Genomic DNA, 15,597 nt, shown 5'->3' with positions numbered 1-15,597 from the left:
AAATTTTTTTAAATGTGCTGAAAAACTCATCTACACGAGTGTATACAGTATGTGTTCATACTCACGTGTCATGAATCCGTTCCTAAATTTTTTGCCAGAACTATAAAACTCATCATAATACCGTGGACCCCTTCAGTGTGTATGCCTGCGAATGTGAGTGAGTGTGAGTGTGTGTGTGTGTGTGTGTGTGTGTGTTCCTTCCTGGAGGTCTCCGTCCTGCCCTCCTGCATGGGTCTGGACAGATTGCGCTCAGCTTGCTGCCCAGCAAGGATGCAGGAGCAGCTTCCTTTCAGCATGCAATTCGCTTCACTGCTCTGCTTTGTTGAAGCTCCTGCCTCCCTTGTTTGATTTACGTATTTTAAAGAAGTACATCCACCAATAGATGTTGGAAAAGGGCGTTTTTCAGGTTTTCCATGTGTCTTTGTTCTAGTCTGTTACCTGACTTGATAGTTCATTTAGGTCAGGAATTCTAAGTTGGAAATTGCATACTGTATATACTCTAGTATAAGCTGACCTGAATATCAACCGAGGCACCTCCTGTAATTTTACCCCAAAAACTGCATCAAAATTGTGCTGAAAAACTCGGCTTACACAAGACTATATACAGTAAACTGTTAATTTTGTCAAAAATTTGCAAGTGCTGCTGTGTTACCTGAAGGAGCCCTGGTAGCAGCACAGTGATTAAAGTGCTTGGCTAGAAAGTAAGTAGGTAGAACCCAACAGTGCTGCCTGGGAGAAAGGGGAAGCCGGCAGCTTCTTTTTTGTTGTTGTTTATCATTTTATTGGGGCTCGTACAACTCACCACAATCCATACATACATCCACTGTACCAAGCACATTTGTACATTTGTTGCCATCATTCTCAAAACATTTGCTTTCTGAAGCTGGCTGCTTCTCTAAGGTCGACAGCCTGGGAAATCCTGAGCCAATTCTCCCCTGTTCAGTAGGGTCATTATGAGTTGGAAGTAACTCAAAGGCTGTGAGTTCGTTCTATTTCTTCAACCTTCAGTGTCATTATTAATCATAAGGCTGACATCTTTTACTTGTAGTGCTCTGTAGTGAGGTAGTTTAGAGGTTGAGAGCATTACATTTTCAAACTGGACTGATTGGGTGTGGTTCTTTTCTATATTCTGATTTTTACCTGAAATTTCTCATCCTTTTTTTTTTTTTTCTTTCTTTTTTAACATTTTATTAGGGGCTCATACAACTGTTATCCCAATCCATACACACATCAATTGTGTAAAGCGCATTTGTACATCGTTTCTCAAAACATTTTCTCTCCATTTAACCCCCCGACATTAGGTCCTCATTTTTCTCATCCTTTTATTCATGACATGTATTTTGCCTAACCTCGCTGATCAGTTCTGTACCATGTGTCTAGTACTGTACGTACAGTATTGCTACTGCTCCTGCCATCGGGTTGATTCCCATTCACAGTACCCTTGAGGACAGAGGACAGCTGCCCTTACGGTTTCCAAGACACTGTATCTTTGTAGGAGTAGAAAGTCTCATCTTTTTTCTGGCTTATATAAAGTCGATGCTTTAAGATCCTTAGTTGATAGTTCAACAGTTTCGTTTCTTGGGATTGGCATGTGCTGGATTTTGCTCGGAAACTGGGTCACATTTCCCTTCGTCTTCATATGCCACATAATTTTGGATTGTATCCTGGACATTATCAACGCTACGTTTGTAGAGACTGGATTCAGTTATGCTGCTCCACTGTGTGTTGATACTTTCGTTGCCCCAAGCTCAACTGCTTTAGTTAGACTCAAACTGCCAACTGTCATTCCTGCAGGAAGCACTGATTCACATCTCTGGTCAGTTGTGCTTTCAGCTTCTGGTCCTTGCGCGTCAGGCTATGGCCATCCTCAGTAAACCAGGTGGACAAACACACACACACCAGGGTGGAGGCGGAGGGACTAACTCCTTGCTGTTGCCTCAAAGTTTACCTTCTCCATCAGAGTCTTTCCACTTGTTTTCCAGTATTCTGAACTCTAAGGGGGATTTTAAAAAATTTGTCCAGCGTTTATGCTGTCTGCATTTTTAGGCACTTACTGGATGTGGAACTCAGACAGCCTGGGTTCGAACACCAGTTTGCCTTTTAACTAGTTGAGTGCCTTGAACCGTTAATTAACTTCGTTGTGTTTCTCTACATGTCAAGTGATGTTGTTACCAGAATTCAGGCTCTTGTCTTACCAAGAAAACGATTGACTTTTGGAAGATGTAGGCACCAGAATAAAATGTTATTTAGATACGGAAGAAAGGAGCCCTGGTGGCTTAGTGATTATTCTTTGGGTTACTAACCTCAAGGTCCAAAGTTCAAAACCACCAACTGCCCCTCAGGAGAAAGAGGCTTTCTGCCCCCGTAAAGATTTACAATCTTGGAAACCCTCAGGGACAGTTCTACCCTGTCCTATGATAGTGTCCATGGGTTTGGTTTTGGGAGGAGGACGAGAACCTTACCAGCCAACATGACTGGCCTCGTTATTTCTTGTTGTCTTCCATGTGCTGCACACCTAGTGTTTTTAAGCATTCTCTCAGAAGAGATTCTCAGGAATTTTCTGTGTGTGTGTGTGTGTGTGTGTGTGTGTGTGTGTGTGTTGGGGGTCGGGGTGGGGGTGGGGATGGCAAGAGGTTTGGAGAAATGTAGTCCCAAGATGGTCTACTGGAATCCATACATGTTCTGTCCAAATCTCCACCTTGGCTCCCTTGCCTTGTCTCAGTGGGATGTTGACTTTGATAATGACGTGCAAAGACAGTAAATGGACCATGGCTGTTAGGTGTCCTCTGTGCTATACTGCCTCCCTGTGCTGTTGTGATTTCCAGCCTAATTTTAAATGTTTATTTTTTATTTTCTTTGTCCCTACCTGACCGCTCCTCTTTCTAGAAGCCGTTGGAGTGCTTATTGTTGCTGTTTGAATTCAGTCTTGGGGTGGGGTCTGATGTCATCCATTGTGCTGCTCACTCAGCAGGCCCTTGGGTCCGGAAGCCCATGTGCCTGAGTTATAAGAAACTTTGTTGTACTAATTCATTGGTTTTTTTCCTCTTCTAATTAAAAAAAAATTATAAACCTGTTTTCCATCTATTAGCATTCCTTGTATTTTTTAAAGCGATTCCCAAAGCATTTATTTTTTAATCCTTTCATTGAGCTTTATTTCTGCAATCTCTATTTTCAGCTTTCCAGAGCTTATTTTTAGCCCCTGGATACAGTTTTTTAAATTATATTTTCCTGTTTTCATTTCACAGGTGCTCCATCCTTGCAGTGCTTTTATTTTGTGTAGTCTTTTATCTAGAAATACAAACCTTTAAAGTCTCCTTCCTCCAGTATTTCCTCCGAGCTCATTTTATTTGCTTGTCTCTCTCTCTCTCTCTCTCTCTCTCTCTCTCGACTGCTGAGATATCTGGTATTCAAAGGCTGAGTGTTCACACTCAAGTTGTGTGTGCGTGTGAGCTAGGATCCAGCCTTCTCATTGGAGAAAATCTCTGTATCTGGCTTTTCCTTGGGCTTGCCTGTTTGCTTTGAAGGGATCTTCTAGATTCCAGCTTTGTGAAATATTCTTGCGGAAAGAAACATAACACAGCGAGAGGGGGTGTTGGGGGTCAGAGTTTCGGCTCTGACTTACGGTCCCTGTTTAGTGTAGCACCCCCTCCTGCTCTCAGCTGTGCGGGCTTTCCTGGCCCTGAGCTCCTGTCTTCTCCCATCCCAGAGGGGGTCCCCGGAGCACTAACAGGTAGATTCTGATGTGAATTTACAATCTCACACCCTAGTGCAAACCCATTCCCCTTTTAGAATTGCTTCCAGTCTTCCCTTGGAGGGTCCCCATGTTGTTGTTGCCTTCTTCCCAACTTCCCATCCCCCTCCCTTCTTGCTTTAAGGACCCTCCTCCTCCTAAGCAGGACTGCCACCTGGTTCCTTATGGTTTGGCCCCTGCTGAGAATTCTCACACACATACCCCTCACCCTCCATATCCTGAGTCCAGAGTCTACATGTTAATAACACTGGGCATCTGTAAGAATCACCTGGGGAATCTTGTGGACAAGTAGATTTTTATTCAGTGTCTTGCTCCAGGTGGAAGGACGAGCTCTTAGCTGGGTGTCGAACTGGAACGCACCAGTTTGAAGCTCCAGTTGTTGCTCAGTAAATAATGGTGGCCATCCCTCTCCTTTCCAGCATTTACAACCTCCTTCTCTCTGGTCTCAGTGTTCCTCGCTTGCTCTCTTTACCTTGGGGTTTTGTTTGTTTTTCATTCCTGGCCTTTTATTTTGCTGGGCTCTTGTGTTGAGTCCATTATGTCAGCCGGAAGACACTCCACAAAATTCATGAAACGGAAAGATGCAGAAGAACCTGTATTAGCATGTGCCCCCATGCCCAGAACAGCAGAGAGGGAGCTGGAATGTATCCCTGTGGCCATACAGCAAACCCACTGCCATCCAGTGGATTCCAACTCAGAGCGACCCTGTCGGACAGAGTAGAACTGCCCGAGTTTCCAAGACTAACTCTACCCCAGTAGAAAGCCTCCTCTCCCTTCCGCAGAACGGGTGGTGGTTTGTAACTACTGATTGTGGTTAGCGGTCCAGTTCGAAGCTCACTGTATCGAGAGAGTGTGAGGGGGTGCCTGTGTGAGCGAGACGAAGACTTAAGCTGACAGTGGCCACTGCTGTTGAGGGATTAGCATAGACACTTTCATTGTATACATTTTTAATATTGTTTGCATTTAAAAAATGGATGTTACCTTTTCAATGAAAAAAAAAAGATTAATAAATTAGTCTTTAATACATTGATAAAGATTTCAGAAGACCCTGGCCAATTCTTCACATATCAGATCCATACTTCAGCTGTTCCTCTTCTCCAGGTAGCCAAGTATCACGATCTTGCCTTGGAAAGGGGCCAGGCTGAGGAATCTCCACAGAATTCGAGCTCACTGTTGACACTGGCCCCCCTACCTGGGCTGGGGCCCTTCCAGAACAGACCCTGGAGTTCCCCCAGGGCGAGGCCTCTGGGCCTGCAAGACAGCTAGGACTGCTGCTCCCACCTGGCTGCTGTACTAGCTCTTGCCTTTATCTTTTTTTTTTTTTTGCCTTTATCTTAAAGTCCTAAAGAAGCCCCAATCTCAAATATAATTTAAGGGGAACATTGATTAAGTCTTAAAAGGGACGAAGACACAAACACATCATCTGGATGAGGAAGGCCACCACCAGGAGGTCAAAATGATGCCCAAGTATTTATTCATAGCCACACAGCTGCTGAAGATAAGGCATGGAACACAAAGGAAACGATCACAAAGTCCTGGCTGGTGGCAGGTCGATACAGCTCCGTTATAGGTGGGGCTACCGGAGAAGGAACAGGACTGTGATTGGGACATAATATATAGAAGAATTTACAAGCTTGGTCCTGGGCCTTGCCACCAAGGTAGTAGGGCAAGACTGATAGGGCATGACTCATGCGTGTACTGTCCTCAATCAGGTGACCTCCATTGAGGACACACCTAGGCGAGCCCCTCAGAGAGCCGGCCCCTCCCAGGGCTGCCTGGCGAGGAGTGCAGGTCATCTACTTTCCGTGGCACTCACTCTGTCCGAGGGTCAGATGATCTCCATCCTTGGCTAATGATCAGAAAGGATTCAGCGGAAGCTTAGACTCTGCAAAGGAATTTGGAGCTGTCACTGCCTTTCATAGCCCTTTGCTCAGAATCGGAGCCCCAACGCAGCGTACACGTTCATTCTCCTGCGCACCTCCCACTGCTTGGGTCAAGGGCAGTCAGACCTAGAGGGAATGTGGCTCCAGGCCGAGAGAGGGTGCAAAGAAAGTTTTTATACAAATGTGCGTTGTTATACAAATGTGCGCCTGAGAGAAACTTCTCTACTTTCAAAGACAAGACATGATATTACAAGCAAAAAGAAGAAAACTGAAGTCACTTGTAGTGCTACCTCCAAGAGATAACCATTTCCAGAATTTTTGAAATGCAATCATGAAGTACATTACAATGTTATAGCTTCCTTCATATCATGTCCTTGGAATATTTTTTCCGGTCATGCTTAAGAAATCAGTACATTTCTGTAGCATTAAACTCATACTAACGGGGTGGTAGTCTGCTGTGCAGATGAGCCATACTTTGTAATAAGGGGCTTCAGAAAGTTTGTGAAAAAACTTTTAATTCCATTTTCCATGAACTTTTTGAAGCCTTATTGTATAATCAGTTCCCTATTGTTGAGCTTCTAACAAATTGTTTCTAATATTTCACTGTTATAAATGGGAATGCAGTTAAAAATCTTATAGTTTAATCTTTTGATTAAACTATAATTCCTAGGAATAACATATTGCCGGGCAAAGATTGAACATGTTTTTATGAGTAGAAAATACACTTTAACAATAATAGTTTTATTGGCGTATCTTACACAATCCAATATATCCATTCACGTACACTGCTGCTGTTCAGTCCCATCCAGGGGCGTCATCCACCCATCGATGCTCTCCACTCCATCCCCCTCGCTCTCCCCTCTCTTCCTGTCCCCGCAGGGAGCTGTGACTGCTGCGCTTTCTGCAGAGCTCTGTGTCTTGACTTTCATGTACGGAACAATCTTAAATACACAAATGAACATACTCAAATCTAACATGGTTCATGAGGTAAAACAAATGTCCTTAATAGTGAGGAGAGAAAGTATTTTTAAAACTAGTGGTTAACCAGCCTGTGTGATTACGAGGTGTTGACGGGATCAGGTATCAGGCATCAGAAGCCCCCAAATAAACAAATATATTGATGCAAATGATGGGGGTTGGAGTGGAGACCATCTGTAGACAATTGGACATCCCCTCACAGATGGTGGGTCACAAGGAAGGAACGAGTCAGCCAGGGTCCAGCATAGTACCAACGAAACAACATTCCTTTAGTCCTTTAATGCTTCCTCCTCCCCACTATCATGACCCCAGTTCTACCTTACACATCTGGCTAGGTCGCGCATGTACACTGGAACAGATAGGAGCTCTGGTACACGGAATCCAGGACAGATAACCCCTCTGGAACAGTCATGGGAGTAACAATAATACCATGAGGGTAGGGGGGAGGTCAGGGGAGAAGAGGGAGAACCGGGGAACCGACTATATAACAACCCCACCCTGGGGGTTGGGGGGCTAACAACAGAAACGTGGGTAAAGGGAGGCAGAAGATGGTGTAGGATATGAAAATAATAATTTATAATTGATCAAGGGTTCGTGAGGGTGGGCGAAGGGGGGAAAAAGAAGAGCTGATACCAAGGGCTCAAGTAGAAAGAAAATGTTTAGAAAATGATGGCAACATATGTGCAAATGTGTTTGATACAATTCATGTCTGGATTTTAATGAGCCCCCAATAAAATGATTTTTTAAAAAGCCTCCAAAAACTAGCAGATACTTATATGCTTCATCAGTGCCATACTGTAGCACCCTAGATTTATCATCCTTTCTTGTGGCCCTTGTAAGAGAGACTGTCCAATTGTCTTGTAGGTGAGTTTGGGGTCTCTATTGCATCCACGCCCTTTCACAGTGAGTTGGTTGCATACTTTTGAACTTCTGATACCTGTTCCCGTCGACACCTCGTGATCACACAGGCTGGCGTGCTTCTTCCATGTAGGCTTTGTTGCTCCTCTACTAGATGGCCGCTTGTTTAACCACAAGCCTTTAAGACCCCAGATGCTGTATCTTTTGATAGCTGGGCACCATCAGTTTAGAGAATACACTCTTAAATTACAGCCTAACCCCAAATATTAACAACAGTAGCAATAAATGAATAAACTGAATATTATTCAAATTTTAGTTTTTAAAGATAAAATTTATTTTTTGTTGTTTAGATATGTGTCTAAACACACAGATTTTACAACGCGTTTATTTACATTTCATTTTGTTGCGAATATGCAGAGCACACATAGCTCAGGGCAGGGCTTTATGTGCACAGTCGGGTGACACCGACCACCTTCTTAAGCTGTGTAACTGTCCTCACCCTCCTTCCAAGCGGCTCCTCCCGACGGAACATAAACTCTCTGCCCCTAAAGATCTCCTCTCATCTCTCCAGTGTCTCTCATCAGTTTAATCCCACATAAGTGGTTTTTTAAAGAGGTAGGTCTCAAAGCAGACCTTCATTTGACTCATCAATTTAAACTTGGGATATTTTTGGTTTAAGGCTTAAAGGTGGTCTCCAGACAGTTGTTCACCCTCTGCGAGCATTTCTCTAGAATCTTCATTGGAATGCCCAGTAAGAGGCACGAGGCACCCTCTAGTTCTTCTGGTCTCCTGGTATAAGGACATTATGGAACTTTTGGAAAAAAGCAGTGGAAAGGGGACAAATGTCACAAGATGTACATACAGAGATGACCCAAGTCAACAGTTATGTTTTTCAAAAAGTGTAGTTTTTAGCTTGATGGTTAGTATACCATATGGATAATCTTAGTTTTTTCCCCTAAGTGACAATTTGAGGAGCTGTTTTTATATAGATTTTTCTGTTACACCTATCCTCCCATCTGAATGAGCGCCGTCTTTGGAACCAAGAGAGGGCCTGCCCTTGTGGTCGTCCACTCACCTAATGGCCAGTTCCTTGAGACTGAGCGGAAACTGACCACACCATCTGCTTTGTTCCTCCCCCTCCTCTTAGGTGTCAGAATTGGGAAGGCGGAATTGGCGGCGTGCCCGGCATGGAAGCTCATGGCGGCTATACTTTCTGTGGCCTGGCTGCCTTGGTAATCCTCAAGAAGGAACGTTCCTTAAACCTGAAGGGCTTATTAGTAAGTGTCTGTCAGGCCATCTTCCTCTCAGGCCTCAGTGGACCTGGACCCGCAGGTTTTCCATGGTGAGGGGGAGTTGGCTATGGGAAGGGATAGCAGAATTCCAAAGTGCAAATCCTGGAAGGAAGCTCTGGTTGCAGAGTTTGGATGCTCAGCAGTAGGAGGAGAAAGTGGAGTTCGGGGAACATCTGCTTCCAGTTTTGACTCCCTCCTTCCTTCCTGCTCAGAACTTCCTTGGGAGTGTGCTAAGCAGGCTCCGGACTTTGCTTGAATAACTCATGCATGTGCCAACGAGCACCTCTCTCAGTTCCTTGAGTCACACTCCAAGAAGGGTGCTGTCTTCAGAATTCGTTCGTCTAGAACTAAAGGGTGTCTTGTGTCTGGGGAAGAATTCCTAGGAGAAACGGTTATGAGAAGAGTTTCCGAAAGTGTTTTGAAGTCAAGTTTCTATCACCTACTGTGTTAGTCTGGGTTGACCAGAAAAACAAATCCAGAGACACTCATGTGTAAGAGAGAACTTTATATTAAAGAGCAATTGTACATTAAGAAAACAATCCAGCCCAGTCCAGATCAAGTCCATAAATCTGACATTACCACGTATGCCAATACTAGTCCATAAATTCCTCTTCCGACCCACGCAGCACGTGCAGTGATGCTGAATGCAGGAGGATCTCAGGCCAGTGGGTGGAGAGTCTTGTGGATCTGTTAGATCTCCCTTGTGGAAGAAATACCTCAGTCCTTGGCTTCGCGAGAAGGAATTCACTCCAAAGCCTGGATTGTGATCCACATGAGTTTTAGAAAAGATAGCCGTTTCAGGTGTACACAGGCACCTCAGGGCACTTCACCCGGCACGTGGCGTCCTGCAGCCAGCGGAGGTGCTGCACGGCCTCCGAGGGGCAGCGTGAGGAGCAGAAGGGGCTGCACGGCCCTGGATTCTCTGGATTCTGGCTTTTCAGTTTCTCCACAGGGCTGATGATACTGGTTGACCCCACTGGCTGAGTTAAATTCACCTGGCCTAGATGGGCCAATCCAGGTGTACCGCCCCTTCCTGGCTAGGAGCTGGACTTTCTGAGCATGGATCCTGGACACGTTCGTCCCTGTTCTAACTACCTAACAGATCCAGTGGTGATGGAAGCATCTCAGCGCTGGCGTGGGTCTCTTTGTGGCTCCTCCAGTTCCAGGGCTCTGGCTGCATCAGTGTAGCTCCATGTGACTTGTTAGCAGAAAGACCAAGCAGAGAGTGTCTGCCTTCCAGTGAGCTATTTATCTCCTTTGAACCTCCAAATGAGGTCATCAAGCTGCGACCCCTTCGCAAGGTGACAGGAGATTATGTAACGACCACACCAACCATGCTATTGACTATTTGAGTTCTAAAGGCCACCCTGATAGCATAGGGGTTACCCACTGGGCTGTTAACCACAAAGTCAACAGTTCAAAACCACAAGCTACTCCCCAGGAGAAAGATGAGGCTTTCTACTCCTGTAAAATGACAGCCTCAGACACCCACTGAAGTGCTTCCACCTTGTCCTGCAGGGTCCTTACGACTTCGAGCAGACTCCGTGGCAGGAGTGAGAGATGCTGCCTCGTTGTTTGTGCCTGGACAGCAAGCTCCGCCGCATTCCGAAGGAATGGAAAACAGCAGTTAGGGTGGTGGGATCACTGTCCCTGGAGGCCTGGAGCACACACAGACACCCCACAGCTACCAAGGAGAGAATGTGTTTCCTCTTGTGTTTTCTGAGGAGCAGACGCTCCCTAACCATGTCCTCCGAGCAAGGGGGCTGGACTGCGGCACTGACATTCAGTTTGCCGTCCAGTTGGGATGCCAGGGTCCCATCATGGAGGCCAGTGTGAGCGTCACTGGTGTTCCTGTCACTGTGACAAGGAACCAGAGGAGTGTGTCCTGCTCTTGAGGCAGCTCCCACACGTGGCCTGCTCCTCTCCCTGGGCTCGTGCCCAAACAGCAGGCTCTGGACAGTGAGGGCAAGCAGGCCTTTTAAATCTGCTCTGCTAATCAAGGAGTGAAGCCTAAGTAGACTTTCGAATCCCTAGCCGTTTCTTAGCCCTGTGGATCTCAAAGAGATTGATGGTGCTTCCGGGGATGGAGAGCTGGCAAGCCTTGCCTTCCGTGGGGAAATGCTGGGTTTGATTCCCGGCGGACGTACCTCCTGTGCAGCCACCTCTTGTCACTTGGTGCTGCTCTGTTGCCAGACAAGGTTTCAGCAGAGCTTCCAGGCTGAGATAATCGGGCGGTGGAAGGAAAAGCCCCGCGGCCTCTTTCTGAAAATCTGCCCACGGGTCCTGATCGTCTGACCCTGTGTTGTACATAGGGACGCCTTGAGTCATAGCTGTTTCGACAGCAGCTAACCGCATATCCTAATAGCAACACGGGGGCTTTTAAGCCTGCCTGTACCTCTTCCTAACCATTTGACCTTGGATGGCCCTCTTTCATAAAGCTCTCTAGTAGCTACGTTGAGGGTCTTGGCCTAGGGAATACCCCATCGGTACCCTCTCAGTTCAGGCAGGAGGTCCTGTGAGTCAGTGGCTGGTCGTCAGAACTGCCCCCAAGGGTAGGAGGGGAAAGGGAAGCATCGTTATCTGCCCGGCCAGTTGGCTCTGCTCATGCCTACAGGCCAACCCCATCTTGATCTCAGTAGTCTGGTGTGTGGAGGAACCGTGGAGATAAAGGAGGGATGGTGGTATCATGCGTGACCACTAGGCAACATCAAGAGCGATTGCGTAGCTTCACCTGGCCAGGATTTCCGTATTTCAGCCAGCCGGCTTGCCTTAGAGAAGCAGAGCAGGGACAGAGCTAGCGCCTGGTTATCAGACAGCTGGCTTCCAAACCCAGGCCTGCCAGGGGCTTGCTGGGACGCCTGGCATGCCGATGAAAAATACAAGAACAGCTTGAGGCCATCTGATGGGCTAGTGTGAGACTCCATGGCTCTCCTCTTGATACAATTCCCTGGGCAGAGAAAAGTGATGAGAAATAGGCCGCGGATGGCTAGCCTGCACATTTCCTCCATAAACCTCGCTGCTCATTAAAGAGACATCTGCAGGTCCCCCTCCATACACAAACTTTGCCTCTTCTCTGGGTACCAGCACCGATTTGGAACGTGGTAGCTTATTGTCTGCTCGGTACTGACCCTGTCCCTGGTTGGGGTAGGACTGCAGTCGTTCTCGGACGGCCAGGAGGAGCTGGAACAGAGGAACTGAGCCAAGAGCATGCTGGGTGCTTCCAAAGGGTCCACTTAAATGTCCTAGGCCAGCTCTGGTGGCAGCGAGGGACAGGAAGGATAGTACGAGAGCCAGTAACCCAAACTCAAGTGCCAACAGGCCAGACCATGGGAAGCCTCCCTCCTGCCCCCACTGGAGATCTTGTCCTATTGGGTTTGTGTCTCACTCAACCCTCTCCCACCTCTCCTGTCTGTGTCTCCCTCAGCAATGGGTGACGAGCCGGCAGATGCGCTTTGAAGGTGGATTTCAAGGCCGCTGCAACAAGCTGGTGGACGGCTGTTACTCCTTCTGGCAGGCGGGCCTTCTGCCCCTGCTCCATCGAGCACTGCATGCCCAAGGTGAGTCCAGCGGCTGTCAGCAGGGCCTGCATTTCTTCCCCGATCAGCCAACCACATCAGGAAGCCAGAGTGTTAGTTTACCATTTGAAACCAGCCTGTCCATCCTTAATGTTGGCAGAGCCCGCCCGCCTGGACCCTCCTGCCTTGGTGTGTACACATGCAGTTTCAGTGCCACTGGCTGGGGACTGTTGTACCCTCCACCTGGGGTAACAGCCAAAAATGGGTTTTTGCTATTCCTGGGGGCCCATGCATAGTGGTATCAAAAGCTACCCAATCCTGTGCCATGATTGGTTGTGAATGGGACCCTTATGATCCATCGTGTTGTCATTGACTGGTTTTCAGATGTAGATCACCAGGCTACCTTAGTTTACCTATGCAGAATCAGAGCAGCACATGCACCCCTCCACTGACGAATGGGAGGTGGCCATGCTTCTGTGCACTGGCTGGGAGCGACCTGGGTCTGCCACGTGGGAGGTGAAGAGCCTGCCCCAGAGCCAACACTGTGCTGCCAGGGCAGGAATGAGTGAGCACCCTTTGGGCAACTCTGAGCGCTCACTGCTTCAGTGTTATCTGGAGGGGCCAGCCCACTCTTGTCCTGGGCCCCAAGTTGCCTGTCACCTCCACTGGGTTTGGGACACTTCTCAGCCCAGAGCCCCTTATTGGCCCTGTTGAAAACCCACACCTGACTCAGAGTCACAGAGTGACAGCGGAGGCTGTTGCCTCCAGAGGCAGGGAGCCAGACCTCTCTGAGAGCAAACCTAGCAGGTCTAGCTCGCTGCAGGCTGGCTGCCAGCAAAAGGCTTGGCTCCCCATTCGCTGAGCAAGTGCCAGAGAGCTCCGCTCTCAAATTCGGGCGGAGAAACCCATTCTCCCTGTTGGGGAGATGAAGAACTCTTTCCAGTTAGTACTCAGCTACAGATAGCACCATTCCCTGGAGCCCATTGTGAGCCCATTCCCTGGAGTCAGTCTCCCTCTTCCTCTCCCTCTCCCTCCTCCCTTGTTGCTTGATTGCCTTGCCTCCAGTGAGCATCCTTCAGTGGACCATTGACATTAATCCTATTCTGAACCAAGTGACAGGAACTTCCTTCTGTCCTCAGGCTGCCTGCTTCCTCCTGAATCCTCCTCCTCCTTTACTCAGTGTCAGAACCTGGTGTCTCTGTTAAGCCAGTGGGAGAGGGGAACTTCATGGTGGACCAGCTGAAGGGAGACTCATTCATGATCCCGAGGGAGGAGTTGAGTAATTCATTGTGTGAATATCAAAGACGAGATTCTTTTTTTTAATGCCCCACCTCCCCTTTTTCTTACTTGGCTGCTGCTTCTGAGCCCATTCATTGGTTTCTTAATTGCATTTGGCTTCTTGGAGTTGTGGCTGCCCTCGATGCCCCATCCTTGGAGCAAACAGAGACTCGTTCTTGCCTTCCTGTTGCCTGGCCGGCCACGTGTATCTTGAGATTTCTCCACCTCGGTCACCCTCAGCCCAGGCTCTGCCACACAGACTCCCCTAACTCGGGAGCCGGCCCAGTTCCTGGCTCAGCCACCAGCAGGGAAGCCACAGTTCCCTGAAAGTATGTTTCCAAGCCCAGAATGAACTTGGTCATTCTGTTTCAGTGATCGCTTTATTTGGAACTGGTGAGGCTGAGCACCTGGTGCAGCTAGCAGCCACTTCCTGGTCTGCCCCTGGCCAGCAAAGTCTGCTGCACAAAGCTCTTGCAGAGCGCTCCCTGCCAGCGTCTGTCTGGGACAGCTGGGGCCGTTCCACCCCTTCACCAGCTCTGGGGGACTAGGCACTTTGGAAGCCCCTCTGTGGAAAAGTCTGCCTGTTCCTCGGGCGCTTCTGCCATTTTCTTCACCCAGGAGAGGCCTGTGCTGGTCCTGCGAAGAAGTTTTACCTCCTTGGAGTCAGTGGGATTGGAACAGCTAGGGGCCTGGCTGGATCAGAGGGGCATGTTTTGAGTAGTGGGCCAAATGCTGACCTTGGGAGTCAGATGCTAAAAGGCACCCCGAAGCCAGGTTTCCAGGAAGTCTGTGTGCAATCCCATTTTTCGTGGAGAGGAGACCTTCATAGAAAGTATCTGGGCATGGAATTACAGGGGATGGCGGTTTTCCATCTTTTGTGCTTTGTAGCTTTAATTTTCCTACAGCTAACAGATGGATGTTTCTTGGGGAAAACAAAACAATGAAAGTTACAGTCGACAGAACGGAAACCACGAACAGGGACAAGTAGCAGAGCTGGGAAACTCACATTAAGAAGCAGCAGCAGCAGAAGCATGCACATCAGTGGAAAAGGAAGGCCAGGAGGAGGCCGGGCAGGCCCCTGAAACAGTGTTGGTTCCCCTCTACTCGCACTGCTGGGGGCGCCCAGGCCCGGAGCCTGGCCACTTCTCAGACCCTCCGAGCAGCCCTGTGAAAGAAGTCGATTGCTGTCCCCATTTTACAGATGAGGACACAAAGGACAGGGAGTTTCAGTGACTTGTCACGCGGGATCCCCTGGGAGTGGGGAGTGGGGAGGAGGGCAGACTGGCTGGCAACAGAGACGTAAGCACCACCGCCCCCTGTGACCCGCACAGGAAGGTGTCCGGTTCGCTTGCAGTTAAGAGAAATGCACATTGAGAACAGTGGGGCGCTGTTCATTTTTCTTATCAGATTGGCAGCGACTGAAAACCCTAATAGCAGCCTGCGTTGGGTGGGGCGGGGGTGTGGGAAAGCAGACCCTCCCGTGATTCTGCACTTCTTGAAGGGCAGTGTGGAAGACCGCAGTGTAAACGAGGGGCAGCAACGGGGACTCCGGCCTGCCCTTTTCTTTTATAGCCTCATGCATTTTGCTGCAGCTTCTTGTATTTTACATTAATTATAATATTTATTAATATGATCAATGTATTATTTACTAAAGTAGGAGTAATACATTTTTAAGGGGCGATGATCATATTGCTAACTTTAAAAAAAAAAGATGGGCACAGAAGCAGACCTGAAGCCAGGGTATCCCCTGACTCACGAGGTGACTGCCAGGGTTCCGTGCCGGTGACTTACTGTCACAGGAATGCCAGAGCCTGCCGAGAAGCGGTGCATGATTTCATTTAGGACAGCACTAAACGGTGGGGGAGCAATTACCATCTCCTTGTGTGTTCTGTGAGGCGGACCTTAAGCCTGTGTTTCTCTTCCTGGGACATTGGGCTGCATGTCAGTTACTGTTGGGAAAGACTCTTGATTTCTTAGATGAAGGGACCTTTGGAATGCAGTGTGATGTCACTGTGGGGGTGGTGTGTGTGCGCACGCATGTG

General features: G+C 48.1%; 1 protein-coding gene across 1 annotated transcript in view; it reads left to right on the top strand.

Moving 5' to 3' along the window:
• Window positions 1-15,597, top strand: part of LOC101646635 (protein farnesyltransferase subunit beta) — an 80,609-nt gene that overhangs the window by 55,322 nt on the left and 9,690 nt on the right. Inside the window, exons 8-9 of the mRNA XM_004698654.2 lie at window positions 8,618-8,747; window positions 12,187-12,319. Of these exons, the coding sequence (XP_004698711.1) occupies window positions 8,618-8,747; window positions 12,187-12,319 (263 nt within the window). The remainder of the gene's footprint in view (window positions 1-8,617; window positions 8,748-12,186; window positions 12,320-15,597) is intronic.

This window comes from Echinops telfairi, unplaced genomic scaffold (assembly GCF_000313985.2).
Source record: "Echinops telfairi isolate 266 unplaced genomic scaffold, ASM31398v2 ScPeMD7_18;HRSCAF=68, whole genome shotgun sequence".
NCBI classification, from domain to species: domain Eukaryota; kingdom Metazoa; phylum Chordata; class Mammalia; order Afrosoricida; family Tenrecidae; genus Echinops; species Echinops telfairi.
The sequence above is the reverse complement of the archived record's forward strand: the minus strand, read 5'-3'. Positions and strand labels throughout refer to the sequence as shown.